At 38.2% G+C, this 23,637-nt stretch overlaps 1 protein-coding gene across 1 annotated transcript in view; it reads right to left on the minus strand.

Moving 5' to 3' along the window:
- Positions 1-1,543: 1,543 nt before the first annotated feature.
- The window catches only part of CIAO2B (cytosolic iron-sulfur assembly component 2B), a 45,724-nt gene continuing 23,630 nt past the window's right edge, over positions 1,544-23,637 (minus strand). Inside the window, exons 3-5 of the mRNA XM_053712629.1 lie at positions 5,560-5,685; positions 5,341-5,386; positions 1,544-2,002 (exon numbers count right to left, since the gene is read on the minus strand). Coding sequence (XP_053568604.1) covers positions 1,905-2,002; positions 5,341-5,386; positions 5,560-5,685 — 270 coding nt within the window. The 3' untranslated portion in view covers positions 1,544-1,904. The remainder of the gene's footprint in view (positions 2,003-5,340; positions 5,387-5,559; positions 5,686-23,637) is intronic.

Consider the following 23,637-nt stretch of genomic DNA (forward strand, 5'->3'; position numbering starts at 1 on the left):
TAATGCTGCATTGCTAATTCACACAGAATAACAGTTTATGCAATTATAAAATAAAGAATGAGCCACAACTATAAAGTTAACTCCTTCCCATAAGAAGGATTAACCCAGTCTCTAGTCACATACACATAACGCTACTGCACACTGCCAAAATGAAACCCTAAGGATTATAAATGTCCCAAATAAAATGCAGGGAATTTTCTTAAGTGCAACATCTCCCAGACTTAGAAGACAAAAAGCACTTACCTGCAAATCCAGCTGTCGGGCAGGTAGACAGCTCACAAGGTGTGAAAGGACACATACTCCTTACAGAGACCTGTTGAAAATGAAAGAACAGAGTAAACCTACTCTGGCTTTCTATACCATGGGCAGCAAATATGTTAGAAAACCCAGCAAGGACTACCTCACAACTTTCTAACTGCTTTAAAGACACCACTACTCTACTGCAGAGATTGACGCGAACTACAGCTATAACCAAAAATCTTTCTTGTAGCGAAAGGAATCAAATTTTCCTCAGACACCAAACTTCACCTCCTCCATTGACAGAGGCAAATAGAATGACGGGGGATTATGGGTAGGGGAGTGACACTTAGCAGCTTTGCTGTGGTGCTCTTTGCCTCCTCCTGCTGGCTAGGAGTGATATTCCCACTATGACGACGTTGTGAACTCTCCATATCTTAGGAAAGAAATTTAGCTGCATTCCAGTGTTGATGTGTTTACACATGTGCAGCAACTCTCCTTCAGATACCTGCAGTGAAACTTAGGTTACAAAAAGACAGTGTCAATTAGAGGGAGCTGCATAAAATGTATTTAGAGCTTAGTAGCATTGTGCATTTGTGATGATCTGAATGCGGAAGCCACTCACAGCATTAAGCTCTTTTCGGAGCCGGATTCCTTCTTGTGAAAGAGCAACACAAAGATCTGTGCAAATCCAGTTCTTAGTGTGCTGCACTTTCACAATAAAAAAAATAAAAATCAAGTTTCGAAAAGTTTCATTTAGCGAATGGCCGTATTCTTCAGAGTTCAGATCATCACAATTGATCCAACTGCACATGCCTAGTGTCCCTTTAAACAATGATGTGAATGATTAGATAAATGAGCACGAAACTCATATGATTTTATATCTTATTAGTCTTCTAGACGTGCTGTGGATATTGTTTTAAACATATTTAATGGAAGTTATCCCTAAGATGGTGGATAAAGAGAGGGAAGGTGTCACGGAGCCTTCAGCTAAGAACTACTCAGCTATATGGATACTCACTAATACCTCCCCCTTCTGTCTCATAGATCAGCAGGTCTAGAATCATCACATTTATGGTTACTTTCAGTAACAGCTATTTCTTGTCCCGGCCACACTTTACATTTACAAATAACTTCCTTTTGCTATGCAAATTATCTAACATTCAAATAGTGAGAAGAGCATTTTACATGAGGCTAATGTCAATCCTTTCCTCATACAACTTGCAGATTACGGGATTTTCTGTGTTCCGTATACGGCTGCTGTGTTCAGGGCTACAAAGTATAAATATACACATGAAACACTGACAATAATCCTGTGAGTTTAATGGGAATATTTTTTACATGTAAAGACTTTATTATGAAAGGTTATATACATATAAGACAATGCTTATAATGCACAATATGACATTACATATTCTAAGGTGCACATTTAGCAAGATATTCTCTCGAATACATTCAAATGTTAACATGGATTGTTTAAAGGGTACAAGAAAGAAGTATCAGCTGTAAATCATTAATATTAAGCTGACGGGTTGTTTTTAGGTATTAGGCTTTTACTGTATTGCTGATGCTAAACAGGCATATCTACGTATTAATAGCAGCAAGCTCGTGTAAACAAAATGTTTTTGGTACCCATAAAAACAACAAGAGAAAAAATAATTTTGAGTTTAGGACCGTGCAGACAAACATTGGTTAACAACTTCTAGCAAATGAGAATTCTCCAGCGCTGCAGCAACTCGCTCTTTGTCAGCCAGTTGTTTGTTTACTGAAAAGAGAGGAGAATTGAAAGTAGTTACGATACTATATGCATATACAAATATACACTTCTATGTAAAATATATAAGGCAGAGAAAATCACAGTCAGGAAGAATTAGAAAAAATAAAAATCAATGAGCTACAAACCAGCCAGACAAGAGACAAAGTATCAACTATAATACATGTAAACTATTAAGTGCAATTAAAAAGGCTATTTTAATGCAAAAATGACTCTCTCTAATTTGTTAGCGCCAGTAATGGAAAACTGACAAGCGCTAACTTATATGAAAGCGAGCGGTTTGTAGTACAATAACAGGATGAGCTCTACAAACCATCAACACTTCACTGGTGAAACGGTTATGTTGTTTTATATTTTGGTACATGTTCTGTGACAGTGAATACTGTACTTTGAATAAAAGGCTGTGCTAGATATACTACTACTGTTAGGAATAAAAGAGGTCAGCCAGCAATGGTGTGTATCACAGCACAGTGTCACTGCTTATCTTGCAGCACTCAGTGTGCTTAACATCCCTGACAGACCCGCAGGATATACGCACACAAAAGGGTGATTTGGAGGAGACCCTCAAACGTAGGGAAGACATTTTTAAGGCGCCACTGGCACCCAGCATAATGGAGTACCGTTATAAATAACATACAGTTTGCCAGATGAGATATACCTAGTGGTAAATAAACTAAACACAAGCTCTGTCTACAAAATGACCGCTGAGCAACTCACAAAAGCTAACTTTAGCCTGTAATGCTTTATAAAAAAGGTGCTATAAGTTCAGCAATTATTTTTAGTTTGCTGCTCAAAAAGTGAAGAATAAAATGTTTATAATACTGTAGATGATGCATTTTATTAGCATACTGTACTAGAGGAAAGGACTATTGCTGTAGAGGGATTATTAGCAAACTTTTCTAATCTTTCTTTGAGCAGAGATGTAGCATGAGACACCTGAGTATACTGAAAGTGTGTGTTTGATGTTCTAGTAGAAATAGCAGGTGGTTATATTTATTTCTATTAATTCCTTCCTTTACCATATTAAACATCATGACTTTTAGACAAGAAATCTGGAACTTGCTATAGAACAAATGTATCTTTATTAGTTCACAAGGCAGATTGTGTAAATCTGTAGCTCTCCTGGCTGACTGACAATATACAGAGAACAATTCAAGTGAGACTACAGAGAATAACGTCTAGGCATGCAGAACTGATAGCACTGAGGAAGTACTTCCTGTAAACCGTATAACCCAAAGCATGTGACTCGTACCACCACTCAGAATTCTGACACACAAACTATGAGCATGGAGTCAATGTCACAACGTCAGTCTAAAATATCTACACAAATGACCCATAATTCATATGCATGGACGCACATTTTAAACCACAATGAAAAACATGTAAAAGTCAAGCCTTCATTTAAAAAAAAAAAAAAAAGTTTGTAAAGTCTATTTGCCCCGTTTCTCACAATGGAGAGGTCTACAAAGCAGATAGAGAACTTAAGTAACAAGATTAGGTGTGGATTTGTGTGGTTGGTGCACTTTTGGGCGGTTTTTGAATAGCGATTCCAGGAAACATAGCTGTCTTATGTGTAGAAAATCGTGTTTAGTTTCCTGCAGCAATTAACATAGCTGGGGAAGTGTTGGGTACGCATGCTACTTCTGCTGTAATGCATGATTTGGATTAGCGGGTGTCTATTTCACACTGTTCCATGCGTATTTGCCACTGTGCTTGATTTGAATAGCAATGATTGTATGTTATGCTGAAACAGAAGTCACCAACGTTGTAGTCTACAAGCATAGTCTGGAGTGGTGAGAGCACAGTGTATGTATAATACAAAAACAAAACAGAGGACTGTATAAAAAATACTAAATAACCCACCAACAGCTAAAGCATTAATATTAAAAAGTTTCTTCTGTAAATTAAAGTCACTACTTAAAGGGACATAATACTCATATGCTAAATCATTTGAAAGTGACACAGCATAACTGTTAAAAGCTGACAGAAAATATCACCTGAGCATCTCTATGTAAAAAAAGAATATATTTTACCTCACAGCTTCCTCAACTCAGCAGAGTAAGTGCTGTGTAAAAAGTTATACTTCAGCTGCTGTCCAGCTGCAGGAAAAAAAAAAAAAAAGCAAGAAATGTACAGCAGCCAATCAGCATCATCAATGCGGAGGTCATGAACTCTTTTACTGTGATCTCATGAGATTTCATAGTAAACTTCCTTAAACTGAATAGGGAAATAAGATGAGTGTGCATGAGGCTCACCCCCCTTGCCGGTCCCGGGACAGGCATACTGATTTGCTGCTTAGAAGTCCTTTTCAATGGGATGTGAATACTAAGGACATTTGAGGTAAATATCTTTCTTTTTCACATAGAGATGCTCAGGGGATATTTTCTAGTCAGCTTTTTACAGCTATGCTGCATCACTTTCAAGTGTTTAAACATTTGGGTATCATGGCCCTTTAAGGGCTTGATAAATTTGAAAATCAGAAAAAACCCAGAATACTGGGGAGCCAGCCATGAAATGTTTAGGAGCCCAGGAATAATTTTATACATTAATGTACGTAGAGGAATCCAAAAACACCCCACCCCCCCTGCCCAAGAAATAGAATTTTTAAAATCATTGTCCCTGACACTGGTCACTGAGCATGTGATGTTAAACAACTTTCCAATTTACTTCTATTATCCAATTTGTTTTATTTTCGTGGTATCAATTGTTGAAATAGATACCTAGGTGGGCTCAAGAGATGCCAATTGGTGGCTGCTCACATATACCTCATACTATTGGCCGACCAAATCATTTAGCTAGGTCCCAGTAGTGCATTGCTGCTTCTTCAAAAAAGAATACCAAGAGAATGAAACAAATTAGATAATATAAGTAAATTGGAAAGTTGTTTAACATCACATGCTCTATTTGAATCATGAAAAAAAATATTTAGGTTTAATGTCTAAGTTATGTTTAAGTTGTTTAAAGCTGTATACTCTTGGGTTTCATGTCCATTTAATTTTTTTTATATAAGGACTGGTCAAGGGCTAATCACCTTGTGTCAGCATATGGCCAATTGATATAAAAACCAAAAGGAATTAAGGATTTAATTTGTATTCATTACCGAGTAATAAAATATTCAGACCAGTCACCATCCCATCTGTGTGTCTTCCAGCTTGTATTGTCCTTGTTACCAATGTGCAAAACTAGTCTGAAACCCTACCAGGTGCAATCAGATCTTCCCAAAGGACTTGAGGGGGTTATCAAATCTAAAGAAACACTATGTTCTCTCCGTCTTAGCATTACTAACTGAATAGATTAACATCTGCATTTTGTCCAGAAGCTATACCCACCAGCATGTTCAGATGCATGCGTGCCTGGCGTTATATGGACATCCACCTAAAAGAAAGCACATTACAGATAATGGTTTAACAAAAAAAGTATAGTCAGATCTGTTAAACATGTTTAACCGAGACAAAAAGCATTACGAAGTGTCATAGAGGATCATAAGGCAGTGAAATGTATTGCTGCCTTTTCCGGATGCCCGTGGGTTAATACATACTCATACTTACTTTAAATCTCTCTGGTAGAGACCGAAGCAATTTTACTTTAATGGACAGTCCAATCAATGTTGCCATACTACAGTGGGGGATGGTGGGAGTGAATTCAACAGACACAGTGCTCTCCTGGTCATTTACCTGTGGAGTAAACAATTCAAGACATTGTTTATCCAGTTAAAAAAATGACTGCATTGTGCAAGAAATATACGTACAATGTAAACATATGAGCGATTCTTTTTATAAAATATAGAACTGTGCTTCACTCATCTGTTAAAGTACTCTGTAAAATTGTTTGTCCCTTAATTTTATTTCCAATGACTTGTTATACCAGCTGCAGAGTATAAAATGTATGAGAAATTGCATTTTCAGGTTTATTTGTGAATATGAATTACCTGGTTTTGTGCTTTTAAACCACAGCCTATTACAATGGGTTGAGCTTGCAGGTAAAATCAGATCTCATATTATTACTTTGTGTACACACACACTTGCTTCCTTATCTTATATTTGTTTGTAAACGAAAAAAATTAATACTTAGAGAGAACACTGGAAAATTAACATTTTATTACTTAACTACCCTGCACCCCACTGGGAGTGTAATTTCTTCTGTTCCTTTGTTTACATAGGCTTGTTAATAGCCTAAACTCCAGTATAGAAACTTTCATTGTAGGTTGGTTTTTAAAGGCTAAATCAGCTATTTCAAATGCTAAAATAAGGGTAAATGAGCTACTTGTAAACAATTTAATACATTGGGAACAATTTAAAAGGGTGAAATATTTTGGGTAAACTGTCCCTTTAAGCAAGATCATAAATAAGAAACTAACTGAAGAAGAAATGGAATACAAAATATAGTATTTTATTGTATACTAGTCCTAAAGCCCGTTCACACGGGCCATTTTTTCCAGTACAGTGGTCCCACCCCCCCCTGGCGTTCTCTCCCTCCCACTCTCTTTTGCTTTCTCTCTCTGCCCCCTCTCTTTTGCACTCTCTCCCCCTATCTCTCTCTCTCTCTCTCCCCCTCTCTCTCTCTCTCTCTCCCCTCTCTCTCTCTCTCTCCCCTCTCTCTCTCCCCTCTCTCTCTCTCTCTCTCTCTCCCCTCTCTCTCTCTCTCTCTCTCTCCCCTTTCTCTCCCCTCTCTCTCTCCCCTCTCTCTCTCTCTCCCCCCTCCCTCTCTCTCTCCCCTCCCTCTCTCTCTCCCCCTCTCTCTCTCTCCCCCCTCTCTCTCTCTCCCCCCTCCTCTCTCTCTCCCCCCTCTCTCTCTCTCCCCCTCTCTCTCTCTCCCCTCTCTCTCTCTCTCCCCTCTCTCTCTCTCTCCCCTCTCTCTGTCTCTCTGTCTCTCTCTCTCTCTCTCTCTCTCTCTCTCCCCTCTCTCTCTCCTCTCTCTCTCTCCCCTCTCTCCCTGTCTCACTCCTCTCTCTCCCCTCTATCTCTCTCCCCCCCCTCTCTCTCTCCCCTCTCTTTCTCCCCCACTCTCTCCTCTCTCTCTCCCCCCTCTGTCTCTCCTCTCTCTCTCTCTTGCCCCTCTATCTCTCCCCCCCTCTCTCTCTCTATCTCTCTCCCCTCCCCCCCTCTCTCTCCCCCCCTCTTTCTCCCCTTCTCTCTCCCCCTCTCTCTCCCCCTCTCTCTCTCTCTCCTCCTCTCTCTCTCCCCCCTCTGTCTCTCTCTCTCCTCTCTTTCTCTCTCCCCTCTCTATCTCTCTCCCTCTCCCCCCCTCTCTCTCTCGCTCTGTCTCTCTCTCCCCGTCTCTCCCCCCTCTCTCCACATCTCTCCACATCTCCCCCCTCTCTCCACATCTCCCCCCTCTCTCCACATCTCCCCACATCTCTCCACATCTCCCCCCATCTCTCCACATCTCCCCCCTCTCTCCACATCTCCCCCCTCTCTCCACATCTCCCCCCTCTCTCCACATCTCCCCCCTCTCTCCACATCTCCCCACATCTCTCCCCATCTCCCCACATCTCTCCCCTCTCTCCACACCTCCCCCCTCTCTCCACACCTCCCCCCTCTCTCCACATCTCCCCACATCTCTCCCCTCTCTCCACACCTCCCCCCTCTCTCCACATCTCCGCACATCTCTCCCTTCTCTCCACATCTTCCCCCCTCTCCCCCCCCTCTCCCCACATCTCTCCACCCTCTCTTGAGCTGTTTGAGCTCTCTCCACGGCCCTTCACGCTAGGCTCCGCCCCTTCACGGGTCTTCGCGTTAGGCCCCGCCCACGTCACGCTCGGCCACGCCCACTTCTGCTCGGCGCAGTCGGCAGAACAGGTAGACTTTTTTATTACGTGAATTGTATATGTCAGCAATTAAACAAAGAATTGCAAAATTCTTTAAAGCCCATCGTTTTCAGCATGATGAGCCACAAATATCTTGTCTCTCTTTTTGTGCCCAATCAGAGGCCATATGTAAATGAGCGCCATGAAAAAACATTGTTGCAATAAATGACGTTTCTATATCACAAAGTAACCCCAGTTAAAGATTAGCAGTCAGGAGACATAATGTAAAGGGGTTCAGAAAAAGAATTGCATTTTAAACTACTTTGCAATTTACTTCTATTATCAAATTTGCTTCAATTTCGAGGTATCTTTTGTAAGAGTAAACCTAGGTAGGGATGATAGGCGCTAAGGAGGGTGCATGCATCGTTAGTGCTCTATGGCAGCAGTGTTTACAACAATGTATCACATTGCTACAAACTGTTGCAAACACTGCTGCCATAGAGTGCTATGCATTATATTAGTAAATTGAAAAGTTGTTAAATGTCATGCAATGAATCATGAAAGCTACATTTATCCACCAATCAGCAAGGGCTACCCAGGTGATAACCCAAAAATAGGCCGGCTCCTAAGCTTATCTCTGCTTTTCAAATAAAGATACCAAGAGAACGAAGAAAAATTGATAATAGGAGTAAATGAGAAAGTTGCTTAAAATTGCATGTTCTATCTGAATCATGAAAGAAAAGAATTTGAGTTTAATTATAGGTTAACTGACAATTATAAGTTTGTTAGTGTGAAAATTCAAAAGTGCTCCATGAAGTTGGAACCCGGGACTCAGCTGCTCATCGTTCTGATGCAATGGGATTGTGCCCAAATGGAGCCAGGTGCTTTCCTTGTCGAGCTGGATATCCTGTGCTGTAATCATAACGTTACTATCAATACGGAAAAGGTTTGGTTCCATCTGGGGTGAAACTACTAACTGGTAACTGCCACTTACCTTGAGTTCTCATAATGAATATATATATAAAGCCATCTGGTGAGGTCATTTGAAAGCTGGACAGCTTTATGTGTTTAACATGACAGATAATCACCCCATACGTGTACACTGGTGCAAAACAAAATAATGAATTGGAGCTAATTTGCTCATTAACTAAATGAAGGCCAAATTCAGACAAAATTGTTTCTGATTTGTTTATTTGTTTCACAAACGAATAACAAACATTTTTTTGCACGTCTTGTAAATACTGCCAATTACTTTGTAATACCTTAAAGGGCTAGGAGAGTCCTAATCACATAAGCACAATACATATAGAGCAGGTCATTTTAAGGTACTGCTACAGTCACGTTTATCCTAATCACATAAGCACAATTCATATAGAGCAGGTCATTAAGGTACTTCTACAGTCACGTTTATCCTAATCACATAAGCACAATTCATATAGAGCAGGTCATTAAGGTACTGCTACAGTCACGTTTATCCTAATCACATAAGCACAATTCATATCGAGCAGGTCATTAAGGTACCGCTACAGTCACGTTTATCCTAATCACATAAGCACAATTCATATCGAGCAGGTCATTAAGGTACCGCTACAGTCACGTTTATCCTAATCATATAAGCACAATTCATATAGAGCAGGTAATTAAGGTAGTGTTACAGTCACGTTTATCCTAATCACATAAGCACAATTCATATAGAGCAGGTCATTAAGGTACTGTTACAGTCACGTTTATCCTAATCACATAAGCACAATTCATATAGAGCAGGTCATTAAGGTACTGCTACAGTCACATTTATCCTAATCACATAAGCACAATTCATATAGAGCAGGTCATTAAGGTACTGCTACAGTCACGTTTATCCTAATCACATAAGCACAATTCATATAGAGCAGGTCATTAAGGTACTGCTACAGTCACGTTTATCCTAATCACATAAGCACAATTCATATAGAGCAGGTCATTAAGGTACTGCTACAGTCATGTTTATCCTAATCACATAAGCACAATTCATATAGAGCAGGTCATTAAGGTACTGCTACAGTCACGTTTATCCTAATCACATAAGCACAATTCATATAGAGCAGGTCATTAAGGTACTGCTACAGTCATGTTTATCCTAATCACATAAGCACAATTCATATAGAGCAGGTCATTAAGGTACTGCTACAGTCACGTTTACCCTAATCACATAAGCACAATTCATATCGAGCAGGTCATTAAGGTACTGCTACAGTCACGTTTATCCTAATCACATAAGCACAATTCATATAGAGCAGGTCATTATAAGACACTGCTACAGTCATGTTTATCCTAATCACATAAGCACAATTCATATAGAGCAGGTCATTAAGGTACTGCTACAGTCACGTTTACCCTAATCACATAAGCACAATTCATATCGAGCAGGTCATTAAGGTGCTGCTACAGTCACGTTTATCCTAATCACATAAGCACAATTCATATAGAGCAGGTCATTTTAAGGTACTGCTACAGTCACGTTTATCCTAATCACATAAGCACAATTCATATCGAGCAGGTCATTAAGGTACTGCTACAGTCACGTTTATCCTAATCACATAAGCACAATTCATATCGAGCAGGTCATTTTAAGGTACTGCTACAGTCACGTTTATCCTAATCACATAAGCACAATTCATATAGAGCAGGTCATTAAGGTACTGTTACAGTCACGTTTATCCTAATCACATAAGCACAATTCATATCGAGCAGGTCATTAAGGTACTGCTACAGTCACGTTTACCCTAATCACATAAGCACAATTCATATAGAGCAGGTCATTTTAAGGTACTGCTACAGTCACGTTTATCCTAATCACATAAGCACAATTCATATCGAGCAGGTCATTAAGGTACTGCTACAGTCACGTTTATCCTAATCACATAAGCACAATTCATATAGAGCAGGTCATTAAGGTACTGTTACAGTCACGTTTATCCTAATCACATAAGCACAATTCATATAGAGCAGGTCATTAAGGTACTGTTACAGTCACGTTTATCCTAATCACATAAGCACAATTCATATAGAGCAGGTCATTAAGGTACTGATACAGTCACGTTTATCCTAATCACATAAGCACAATTCATATAGAGCAGGTCATTAAGGTACTGTTACAGTCACGTTTATCCTAATCACATAAGCACAATTCATATAGAGCAGGTCATTAAGGTACTGTTACAGTCACGTTTATCCTAATCACATAAGCACAATTCATATAGAGCAGGTCATTAAGGTACTGTTACAGTCACGTTTATCCTAATCACATAAGCACAATTCATATCGAGCAGGTCATTAAGGTACTGCTACAGTCACGTTTACCCTAATCACATAAGCACAATTCATATAGAGCAGGTCATTTTAAGGTACTGCTACAGTCACGTTTATCCTAATCACATAAGCACAATTCATATCGAGCAGGTCATTTTAAGGTACTGCTACAGTCACGTTTATCCTAATCACATAAGCACAATTCATATCGAGCAGGTCATTAAGGTACTGCTACAGTCACGTTTATCCTAATCACATAAGCACAATTCATATAGAGCAGGTCATTAAGGTACTGCTACAGTCACGTTTATCCTAATCACATAAGCACAATTCATATAGAGCAGGTCATTTTAAGGTACTGCTACAGTCACGTTTATCCTAATCACATAAGCACAATTCATATCGAGCAGGTCATTAAGGTACCGCTACAGTCACGTTTATCCTAATCACATAAGCACAATTCATATCGAGCAGGTCATTTTAAGGTACTGCTACAGTCACGTTTATCCTAATCACATAAGCACAATTCATATAGAGCAGGTCATTAAGGTACTGCTACAGTCACGTTTATCCTAATCACATAAGCACAATTCATATAGAGCAGGTCATTAAGGTACTGCTACAGTCACGTTTATCCTAATCACATAAGCACAATTCATATCGAGCAGGTCATTAAGGTAGTGCTACAGTCACGTTTATCCTAATCACATAAGCACAATTCATATCGAGCAGGTCATTAAGGTACTGCTACAGTCACGTTTATCCTAATCACATAAGCACAATTCATATAGAGCAGGTCATTTTAAGGTACTGCTACAGTCACGTTTACCCTAATCACATAAGCACAATTCATATAGAGCAGGTCATTAAGGTACTGCTACAGTCACGTTTATCCTAATCACATAAGCACAATTCATATAGAGCAGGTCATTAAGGTACTGCTACAGTCACGTTTATCCTAATCACATAAGCACAATACATATAGAGCAGGTCATTATAAGACACTGCTACAGTCACGTTTACCCTAATCACATAAGCACAATTCATATAGAGCAGGTCATTTTAAGGTAGTGCTACAGTCACGTTTATCCTAATCACATAAGCACAATTCATATAGAGCAGGTCATTTTAAGGTACTGCTACAGTCACGTTTACCCTAATCACATAAGCACAATTCATATAGAGCAGGTCATTTTAAGGTAGTGCTACAGTCACGTTTATCCTAATCATATAAGCACAATTCATATAGAGCAGGTCATTAAGGTACTGCTACAGTCACGTTTATCCTAATCACATAAGCACAATTCATATAGAGCAGGTCATTAAGGTACTGCTACAGTCACGTTTATCCTAATCACATAAGCACAATTCATATAGAGCAGGTCATTAAGGTAGTGCTACAGTCACGTTTATCCTAATCACATAAGCACAATTCATATAGAGCAGGTCATTAAGGTACTGCTACAGTCACGTTTATCCTAATCACATAAGCACAATTCATATCGAGCAGGTCATTAAGGTGCTGCTACAGTCACGTTTATCCTAATCACATAAGCACAATTCATATCGAGCAGGTCATTTTAAGGTACTGCTACAGTCACGTTTATCCTAATCACATAAGCACAATTCATATCGAGCAGGTCATTAAGGTGCTGCTACAGTCACGTTTATCCTAATCACATAAGCACAATTCATATAGAGCAGGTCATTTTAAGGTACTGCTACAGTCACGTTTACCCTAATCACATAAGCACAATTCATATCGAGCAGGTCATTAAGGTACTGCTACAGTCACGTTTATACTAATCACATAAGCACAATTCATATCGAGCAGGTCATTTTAAGGTGCTGCTACAGTCACGTTTATCCTAATCACATAAGCACAATTCATATAGAGCAGGTCATTTTAAGGTGCTGCTACAGTCACGTTTATCCTAATCACATAAGCACAATTCATATAGAGCAGGTCATTAAGGTACTGCTACAGTCACGTTTATCCTAATCACATAAGCACAATTCATATAGAGCAGGTCATTAAGGTACTGATACAGTCACGTTTACCCTAATCACATAAGCACAATTCATATAGAGCAGGTCATTTTAAGGTACTGCTACAGTCACGTTTATCCTAATCACATAAGCACAATTCATATAGAGCAGGTCATTAAGGTACTGCTACAGTCACGTTTATCCTAATCACAATTCATATAGAGCGCGTCATTATAAGACACTGCTACAGTCACGTTTATCCTAATCACATAAGCACAATTCATATCGAGCAGGTCATTAAGGTACTGCTACAGTCACGTTTATCCTAATCACATAAGCACAATTCATATAGAGCAGGTCATTATAAGACACTGCTACAGTCACGTTTATCCTAATCACATAAGCACAATTCATATAGAGCAGGTCATTAAGGTACTGCTACAGTCACGTTTATCCTAATCACATAAGCACAATTCATATAGAGCAGGTCATTTTAAGGTACTGTTACAGTCACGTTTATCCTAATCATATAAGCACAATTCATATCGAGCAGGTCATTTTAAGGTGCTGCTACAGTCACGTTTATCCTAATCACATAAGCACAATTCATATAGAGCAGGTCATTAAGGTACTGCTACAGTCACGTTTATCCTAATCACATAAGCACAATTCATATCGAGCAGGTCATTAAGGTGCTGCTACAGTCACGTTTATCCTAATCACATAAGCACAATTCATATAGAGCAGGTCATTAAGGTACTGCTACAGTCACGTTTATCTTAATCACATAAGCACAATTCATATAGAGCAGGTCATTTTAAGGTGCTGCTACAGTCACGTTTATCCTAATCACATAAGCACAATTCATATCGAGCAGGTCATTAAGGTACTGCTACAGTCACGTTTATCCTAATCACATAAGCACAATTCATATAGAGCAGGTCATTAAGGTGCTGCTACAGTCACGTTTATCCTAATCACATAAGCACAATTCATATAGAGCAGGTCATTTTAAGGTAGTGTTACAGTCACGTTTATCCTAATCACATAAGCACAATTCATATAGAGCAGGTCATTAAGGTACTGCTACAGTCACGTTTATACTAATCACATAAGCACAATTCATATAGAGCAGGTCATTTTAAGGTACTGCTACAGTCACGTTTATCCTAATCACATAAGCACAATTCATATAGAGCAGGTCATTAAGGTACTGTTACAGTCACGTTTATCCTAATCACATAAGCACAATTCATATAGAGCAGGTCATTAAGGTGCTGCTACAGTCACGTTTATCCTAATCACATAAGCACAATTCATATAGAGCAGGTCATTTTAAGGTGCTGTTACAGTCACGTTTATCCTAATCACATGAGCACAATTCATATAGAGCAGGTCATTAAGGTAGTGATACAGTCACGTTTATCCTAATCACATGAGCACAATTCATATAGAGCAGGTCATTAAGGTACTGCTACAGTCACGTTTATCCTAATCACATAAGCACAATTCATATAGAGCAGGTCATTTTAAGGTACTGCTACAGTCACGTTTATCCTAATCACATAAGCACAATTCATATAGAGCAGGTCATTAAGGTGCTGCTACAGTCACGTTTATCCTAATCACATAAGCACAATTCATATCGAGCAGGTCATTAAGGTACTGCTACAGTCACGTTTATCCTAATCACATAAGCACAATTCATATAGAGCAGGTCATTTTAAGGTACTGATACAGTCACGTTTATCCTAATCACATGAGCACAATTCATATAGAGCAGGTCATTAAGGTACTGCTACAGTCACGTTTATCCTAATCACATAAGCACAATTCATATAGAGCAGGTCATTTTAAGGTACTGCTACAGTCACGTTTATCCTAATCACATAAGCACAATTCATATAGAGCAGGTCATTAAGGTACTGCTACAGTCACGTTTATCCTAATCACATAAGCACAATTCATATAGAGCAGGTCATTAAGGTAGTGCTACAGTCACGTTTATCCTAATCACATAAGCACAATTCATATAGAGCAGGTCATTAAGGTACTGCTACAGTCACGTTTATCCTAATCACATAAGCACAATTCATAAAGAGCAGGTCATTATAAGACACTGCTACAGTCACGTTTATCCTAATCACATAAGCACAATTCATATAGAGCAGGTCATTAAGGTACTGCTACAGTCACGTTTATTCTAATCACATAAGCACAATTCATATAGAGCAGGTCATTAAGGTACTGCTACAGTCACGTTTAAGGACAAAGGAATTACGGCAGCAACAAGCAGAGAAAAAATAGATTTAAAAAAAAATACTTTATTTGAACATATGTTAAAAAGCCAATTTGGCAAAAAGTACAAGGGTAGCAGTAGAAAAAACCCCTCCTTACATGTTTCGTGCCTATGCTCGGCACTTAATCATAGGAGTGTGATGTGATAGTACAACCCCGGCTATTTAAAGGGGAAGTACCCAATGATGGTAAAGCTATAGAAACACCTGTGGAAAATAGTGTTAAAACTGATTGCCCTCACCTGCACTATCAATGAACACAGAAAAGAATGTTACATTTGAAAAAACGTATATATATATGTATTTAGGTTTAAATACTTTTTGAAATGTACTAATACACATATTTAGCCAACACTTCCAACACAAAGTGATACCTTTACTAGCTCAACAACACATGAAAGATATAATATGGAATTCTATGCAAACTGTAAGACAGAATTCGTGGTCTATCTAATAGAATGTTCTCTTTGCTCCCTACAATACATTGCTCAGACGACCAGGGAGCTCCGATCGCGAATTAGGGAACACATTAGGGACACGAAAAATTATAACAAAGATTCGGCGGTAGCAGTTCACTTTAATCAAACACATATGACTCACATAGCACATATTACTGTTAAAGTCATTGACAAGATTCAGTCACCCATCAGAGGGGGGAACAAACAAAAATTGTTGCTTAAACGTGAATTATTTTGGATATATAAACTTAAAACAATAGCACCACAGGGTTTGAATAGAGAATGGGACATGTCTTATTATGTTGAATAATTGATACATTAAATATTCTCATATATATATATAAAAAATTCTTTTGCCCTTCTATTTAAGTTTTAAGTTTTAATTCACAAGAATTACAACCAGGTCCATTGCTTTACAGTGTATATAGAAATCTATTTTTTCTGAAATATTGAATTTGGGATAGATATTCCATTTATATTCATTATCAAATATTAAATATTATATATCAAGCCTAACAAGGAATGCATAAATAATGAATTAAGTCAAAAAATATTAATAAGAAAATCTGAGTACATTTTCCCATCCTTTTTATAGTCATTGGATATATTTAATACATATAATAAGCATAGTACTGCTGTATGAGCTGACTCTGAATCTGCATTTATAAAGACATAATACTGTGTTGGAAGTGTTGGCTAAATATGTGTATTAGTACATTTCAAAAAGTATTTAAACCTAAATACATACATATATATATACGTTTTTTCAAATGTAACATTCTTTTCTGTGTTCATTGATAGTGCAGGTGAGGGCAAGCAGTTTTAACACTATTTTCCACAGGTGTTTCTATAGCTTTACCATCATTGGGTACTTCCCCTTTAAATAGCCGGGGTTGTACTATCACATCACACTCCTATGATTAAGTGCCGAGCATAGGCACGAAACATGTAAGGAGGGGTTTTTTCTACTGCTACCCTTGTACTTTTTGCCAAATTGGCTTTTTAACATATGTTCAAATAAAGTATTTTTTTTTAAATCTATTTTTTCTCTGCTTGTTGCTGCCGTAATTCCTTTGTCCTTTTGCATTACAAGCAGCGGAACCGGCTGCTAATAGGGGCGTGCACCCCCAGTGCTCCACTACTATTTTTCCCACTTACTTCCGGTTGAAGCCGGTTCAGGGCCTGAAGCGGTACGCCGTTCGTGATAGTTACAGTCACGTTTACCCTAATCACATAAGCACAATTCATATAGAGCAGGTCATTAAGGTAGTGCTACAGTCACGTTTATCCTAATCACATAAGTACAATTCATATAGAGCAGGTCATTAAGGTACTGCTACAGTCACGTTTATCCTAATCACATAAGCACAATTCATATAGAGCAGGTCATTAAGGTACTGCTACAGTCACGTTTATCCTAATCACATAAGTACAATTCATATAGAGCAGGTCATTAAGGTACTGCTACAGTCACGTTTATCCTAATCACATAAGTACAATTCATATAGAGCAGGTCATTAAGGTACTGCTACAGTCACGTTTATCCTAATCACATAAGTACAATTCATATAGAGCAGGTCATTAAGGTACTGCTACAGTCACGTTTATCCTAATCACATAAGTACAATTCATATAGAGCAGGTCATTAAGGTACTGCTACAGTCACGTTTATCCTAATCACATAAGCACAATTCATATAGAGCAGGTCATTAAGGTACTGCTACAGTCACGTTTACCCTAATCACATAAGCACAATTCATATCGAGCAGGTCATTAAGGTGCTGCTACAGTCACGTTTATCCTAATCACATAAGCACAATTCATATCGAGCAGGTCATTATAAGGTACTGCTACAGTCACGTTTACCCTAATCACATAAGCACAATTCATATAGAGCAGGTCATTAAGGTACTGCTACAGTCACGTTTATCCTAATCATATAAGCACAATTCATATCGAGCAGGTCATTAAGGTACTGATACAGTCACGTTTATCCTAATCACATAAGCACAATTCATATAGAGCAGGTCATTATAAGGTACTGATACAGTCACGTTTATCCTAATCACATAAGCACAATTCATATAGAGCAGGTCATTAAGGTACTGCTACAGTCATGTTTATCCTAATCACATAAGCACAATTCATATAGAGCAGGTCATTTTAAGGTACTGCTACAGTCACGTTTACCCTAATCACATAAGCACAATTCATATAGAGCAGGTCATTAAGGTACTGCTACAGTCACGTTTATCCTAATCACATAAGCACAATTCATATAGAGCAGGTCATTAAGGTACTGCTAGTCACGTTTATCCTAATCACATAAGCACAATTCATATCGAGCAGGTCATTAAGGTACTGTTACAGTCACGTTTATCCTAATCACATAAGCACAATTCATATAGAGCAGGTCATTAAGGTACTGCTACAGTCACGTTTATCCTAATCACATAAGCACAATTCATATAGAGCAGGTCATTATAAGACACTGCTACAGTCACGTTTATCCTAATCACATAAGCACAATTCATATCGAGCAGGTCATTAAGGTACTGTTACAGTCACGTTTATCCTAATCACATAAGCACAATTCATATAGAGCAGGTCATTAAGGTAGTGCTACAGTCACGTTTATCCTAATCACATAAGCACAATTCATATAGAGCAGGTCATTAAGGTACTGCTACAGTCACGTTTATCCTAATCACATAAGCACAATTCATATAGAGCAGGTCATTAAGGTAGTGCTACAGTCACGTTTATCCTAATCACATAAGCACAATTCATATAGAGCAGGTCATTATAAGACACTGCTACAGTCACGTTTATCCTAATCACATAAGCACAATTCATATAGAGCAGGTCATTAAGGTACTGCTACAGTCACGTTAATCCTAATCACATAAGCACAATTCATATAGAGCAGGTCATTATAAGACACTGCTACAGTCACGTTTATCCTAATCACATAAGCACAATTCATATAGAGCAGGTCATTAAGGTACTGCTACAGTCACGTTTATCCTAATCACATAAGCACAATTCATATCGAGCAGGTCATTAAGGTACTGCTACAGTCACGTTTATCCTAATCACATAAGCACAATTCATATAGAGCAGGTCATTAAGGTACTGCTACAGTCACGTTTATCCTAATCACATAAGCACAATTCATATAGAGCAGGTAATTAAGGTAGTGTTACAGTCACGTTTATCCTAATCACATAAGCACAATTCATATAGAGCAGGTCATTAAGGTACTGTTACAGTCACGTTTATCCTAATCACATAAGCACAATTCATATAGAGCAGGTCATTATAAGACACTGCTACAGTCACGTTTATCCTAATCACATAAGCACAATTCATATAGAGCAGGTCATTAAGGTACTGCTACAGTCACGTTTATCCTAATCACATAAGCACAATTCATATAGAGCAGGTCATTAAGGTACTGCTACAGTCACGTTTATCCTAATCACATAAGCACAATTCATATAGAGCAGGTCATTTTAAGGTACTGCTACAGTCACGTTTATCCTAATCACATAAGCACAATACATATAGAGCAGGTCATTAAGGTGCTGCTACAGTCACGTTTATTCTAATCACATAAGCACAATTCATATAGAGCGCGTCATTTTAAGGTACTGCTACAGTCACGTTTATCCTAATCACATAAGCACAATTCATATAGAGCAGGTCATTAAGGTACTGCTACAGTCACGTTTATCCTAATCACATAAGCACAATTCATATAGAGCAGGTCATTAAGGTACTGCTACAGTCACGTTTATCCTAATCACATAAGCACAATTCATATAGAGCAGGTCATTTTAAGGTAGTGCTACAGTCACGTTTATCCTAATCACATAAGCACAATTCATATAGAGCAGGTCATTAAGGTACTGCTACAGTCACGTTTATCCTAATCACATAAGCACAATTCATATCGAGCAGGTCATTAAGGTACTGCTACAGTCACGTTTATCCTAATCACATAAGCACAATTCATATCGAGCAGGTCATTAAGGTACTGCTACAGTCACGTTTATCCTAATCACATAAGCACAATTCATATAGAGCAGGTCATTTTAAGGTAGTGCTACAGTCACGTTTATCCTAATCACATAAGCACAATTCATATAGAGCAGGTCATTTTAAGGTAGTGCTACAGTCACGTTTATCCTAATCACATAAGCACAATTCATATAGAGCAGGTCATTAAGGTACTGCTACAGTCACGTTTATCCTAATCACATAAGCACAATTCATATCGAGCAGGTCATTATAAGACACTGCTACAGTCACGTTTATCCTAATCACATAAGCACAATTCATATAGAGCAGGTCATTAAGGTACTGCTACAGTCACGTTTATTCTAATCACATAAGCACAATTCATATAGAGCAGGTCATTATAAGACACTGCTACAGTCACGTTTATCCTAATCACATAAGCACAATTCATATCGAGCAGGTCATTTTAAGGTACTGCTACAGTCACGTTTATCCTAATCATATAAGCACAATTCATATAGAGCAGGTCATTATAAGACACTGCTACAGTCACGTTTATCCTAATCACATAAGCACAATTCATATAGAGCAGGTCATTAAGGTACTGCTACAGTCACGTTTATCCTAATCATATAAGCACAATTCATATCGAGCAGGTCATTAAGGTACTGCTACAGTCACGTTTATCCTAATCACATAAGCACAATTCATATAGAGCAGGTCATTAAGGTACTGTTACAGTCACGTTTATCCTAATCACATAAGCACAATTCATATAGAGCAGGTCATTTTAAGGTACTGCTACAGTCACGTTTATCCTAATCACATAAGCACAATTCATATCGAGCAGGTCATTAAGGTACTGCTACAGTCACGTTTATCCTAATCACATAAGCACAATTCATATAGAGCAGGTCATTAAGGTACTGCTACAGTCACGTTTACCCTAATCACATAAGCACAATTCATATAGAGCAGGTCATTAAGGTACTGCTACAGTCACGTTTATCCTAATCACATAAGCACAATTCATATCGAGCAGGTCATTAAGGTACTGCTACAGTCACGTTTATCCTAATCACATAAGCACAATTCATATAGAGCAGGTCATTTTAAGGTACTGCTACAGTCACGTTTATCCTAATCACATAAGCACAATTCATATCGAGCAGGTCATTAAGGTACTGCTACAGTCACGTTTATCCTAATCACATAAGCACAATTCATATAGAGCAGGTCATTAAGGTACCGCTACAGTCACGTTTATCCTAATCACATAAGCACAATTCATATCGAGCAGGTCATTTTAAGGTACTGCTACAGTCACGTTTATCCTAATCACATAAGCACAATTCATATAGAGCAGGTCATTAAGGTGCTGCTACAGTCATGTTTATCCTAATCACATAAGCACAATTCATATCGAGCAGGTCATTATAAGACACTGCTACAGTCACGTTTATCCTAATCACATAAGCACAATTCATATAGAGCAGGTCATTAAGGTGCTGCTACAGTCACGTTTATCCTAATCACATAAGCACAATTCATATAGAGCAGGTCATTAAGGTACTGTTACAGTCACGTTTATCCTAATCACATAAGCACAATTCATATAGAGCAGGTCATTTTAAGGTGCTGCTACAGTCACGTTTATCCTAATCACATAAGCACAATTCATATAGAGCAGGTCATTTTAAGGTAGTGCTACAGTCACGTTTATCCTAATCACATAAGCACAATTCATATCGAGCAGGTCATTAAGGTACTGCTACAGTCACGTTTATCCTAATCACATAAGCACAATTCATATAGAGCAGGTCATTTTAAGGTACTGCTACAGTCACGTTTATCCTAATCACATAAGCACAATTCATATAGAGCAGGTCATTAAGGTACTGCTACAGTCACGTTTATCCTAATCACATAAGCACAATTCATATAGAGCAGGTCATTAAGGTACTGCTACAGTCACGTTTATCCTAATCACATAAGCACAATTCATATAGAGCAGGTCATTAAGGTACTGCTACAGTCACGTTTATCCTAATCACATAAGCACAATTCATATCGAGCAGGTCATTAAGGTAGTGCTACAGTCACGTTTATCCTAATCACATAAGCACAATTCATATAGAGCAGGTCATTAAGGTACTGCTACAGTCACGTTTATCCTAATCACATAAGCACAATTCATATCGAGCAGGTCATTATAAGACACTGCTACAGTCACGTTTATCCTAATCACATAAGCACAATTCATATAGAGCAGGTCATTTTAAGGTACTGCTACAGTCACGTTTATCCTAATCACATAAGCACAATTCATATCGAGCAGGTCATTTTAAGGTAGTGCTACAGTCACGTTTATCCTAATCACATAAGCACAATTCATATCGAGCAGGTCATTTTAAGGTACTGCTACAGTCACGTTTATCCTAATCACATAAGCACAATTCATATAGAGCAGGTCATTTTAAGGTACTGCTACAGTCACGTTTATCCTAATCACATAAGCACAATACATATAGAGCAAGTCATTTTAAGGTACTGTTACAGTCACGTTTATCCTAATCACATAAGCACAATTCATATAGAGCAGGTCATTTTAAGGTACTGCTACAGTCACGTTTATCCTAATCACATAAGCACAATTCATATAGAGCAGGTCATTAAGGTACTGCTACAGTCACGTTTATCCTAATCACATAAGCACAATTCATATCGAGCAGGTCATTAAGGTACTGCTACAGTCACGTTTATCCTAATCACATAAGCACAATTCATATAGAGCAGGTCATTTTAAGGTACTGCTACAGTCACGTTTATCCTAATCACATAAGCACAATTCATATAGAGCAGGTCATTTTAAGGTACTGCTACAGTCACGTTTATCCTAATCACATAAGCACAATTCATAAAGAGCAGGTCATTATAAGACACTGCTACAGTCACGTTTATCCTAATCACATAAGCACAATTCATATAGAGCGCGTCATTTTAAGGTAGTGCTACAGTCACGTTTATCCTAATCACATAAGCACAATTCATATCGAGCAGGTCATTTTAAGGTACTGATACAGTCACGTTTATCCTAATCACAATTCATATAGAGCAGGTCATTAAGGTAGTGCTACAGTCACGTTTAAGGACAAAGGAATTACGGCAGCAACAAGCAGAGAAAAAATAGATTTAAAAAAAAATACTTTATTTGAACATATGTTAAAAAGCCAATTTGGCAAAAAGTACAAGGGTAGCAGTAGAAAAAACCCCTCCTTACATGTTTCGTGCCTATGCTCGGCACTTAATCATAGGAGTGTGATGTGATAGTACAACCCCGGCTATTTAAAGGGGAAGTACCCAATGATGGTAAAGCTATAGAAACACCTGTGGAAAATAGTGTTAAAACTGATTGCCCTCACCTGCACTATCAATGAACACAGAAAAGAATAATACATTTGAAAAAACGTATATATATATATATATATATGTATTTAGGTTTAAATACTTTTTGAAATGTACTAATACACATATTTAGCCAACACTTCCAACACAAAGTGATACCTTTACTAGCTCAACAACACATGAAAGATATAATATGGAATTCTATGCAAACTGTAAGACAGAATTCGTGGTCTATCTAATAGAATGTTCTCTTTGCTCCCTACAATACATTGGTCAGACGACCAGGGAGCTCCGATCGCGAATTAGGGAACACATTAGGGACACGAAAAATTATAACAAAGATTCGGCGGTAGCAGTTCACTTTAATCAAACACATATGACTCACATAGCACATATTACTGTTAAAGTCATTGACAAGAT

Source organism: Bombina bombina, chromosome 4 (assembly GCF_027579735.1).
Source record: "Bombina bombina isolate aBomBom1 chromosome 4, aBomBom1.pri, whole genome shotgun sequence".
NCBI classification, from domain to species: domain Eukaryota; kingdom Metazoa; phylum Chordata; class Amphibia; order Anura; family Bombinatoridae; genus Bombina; species Bombina bombina.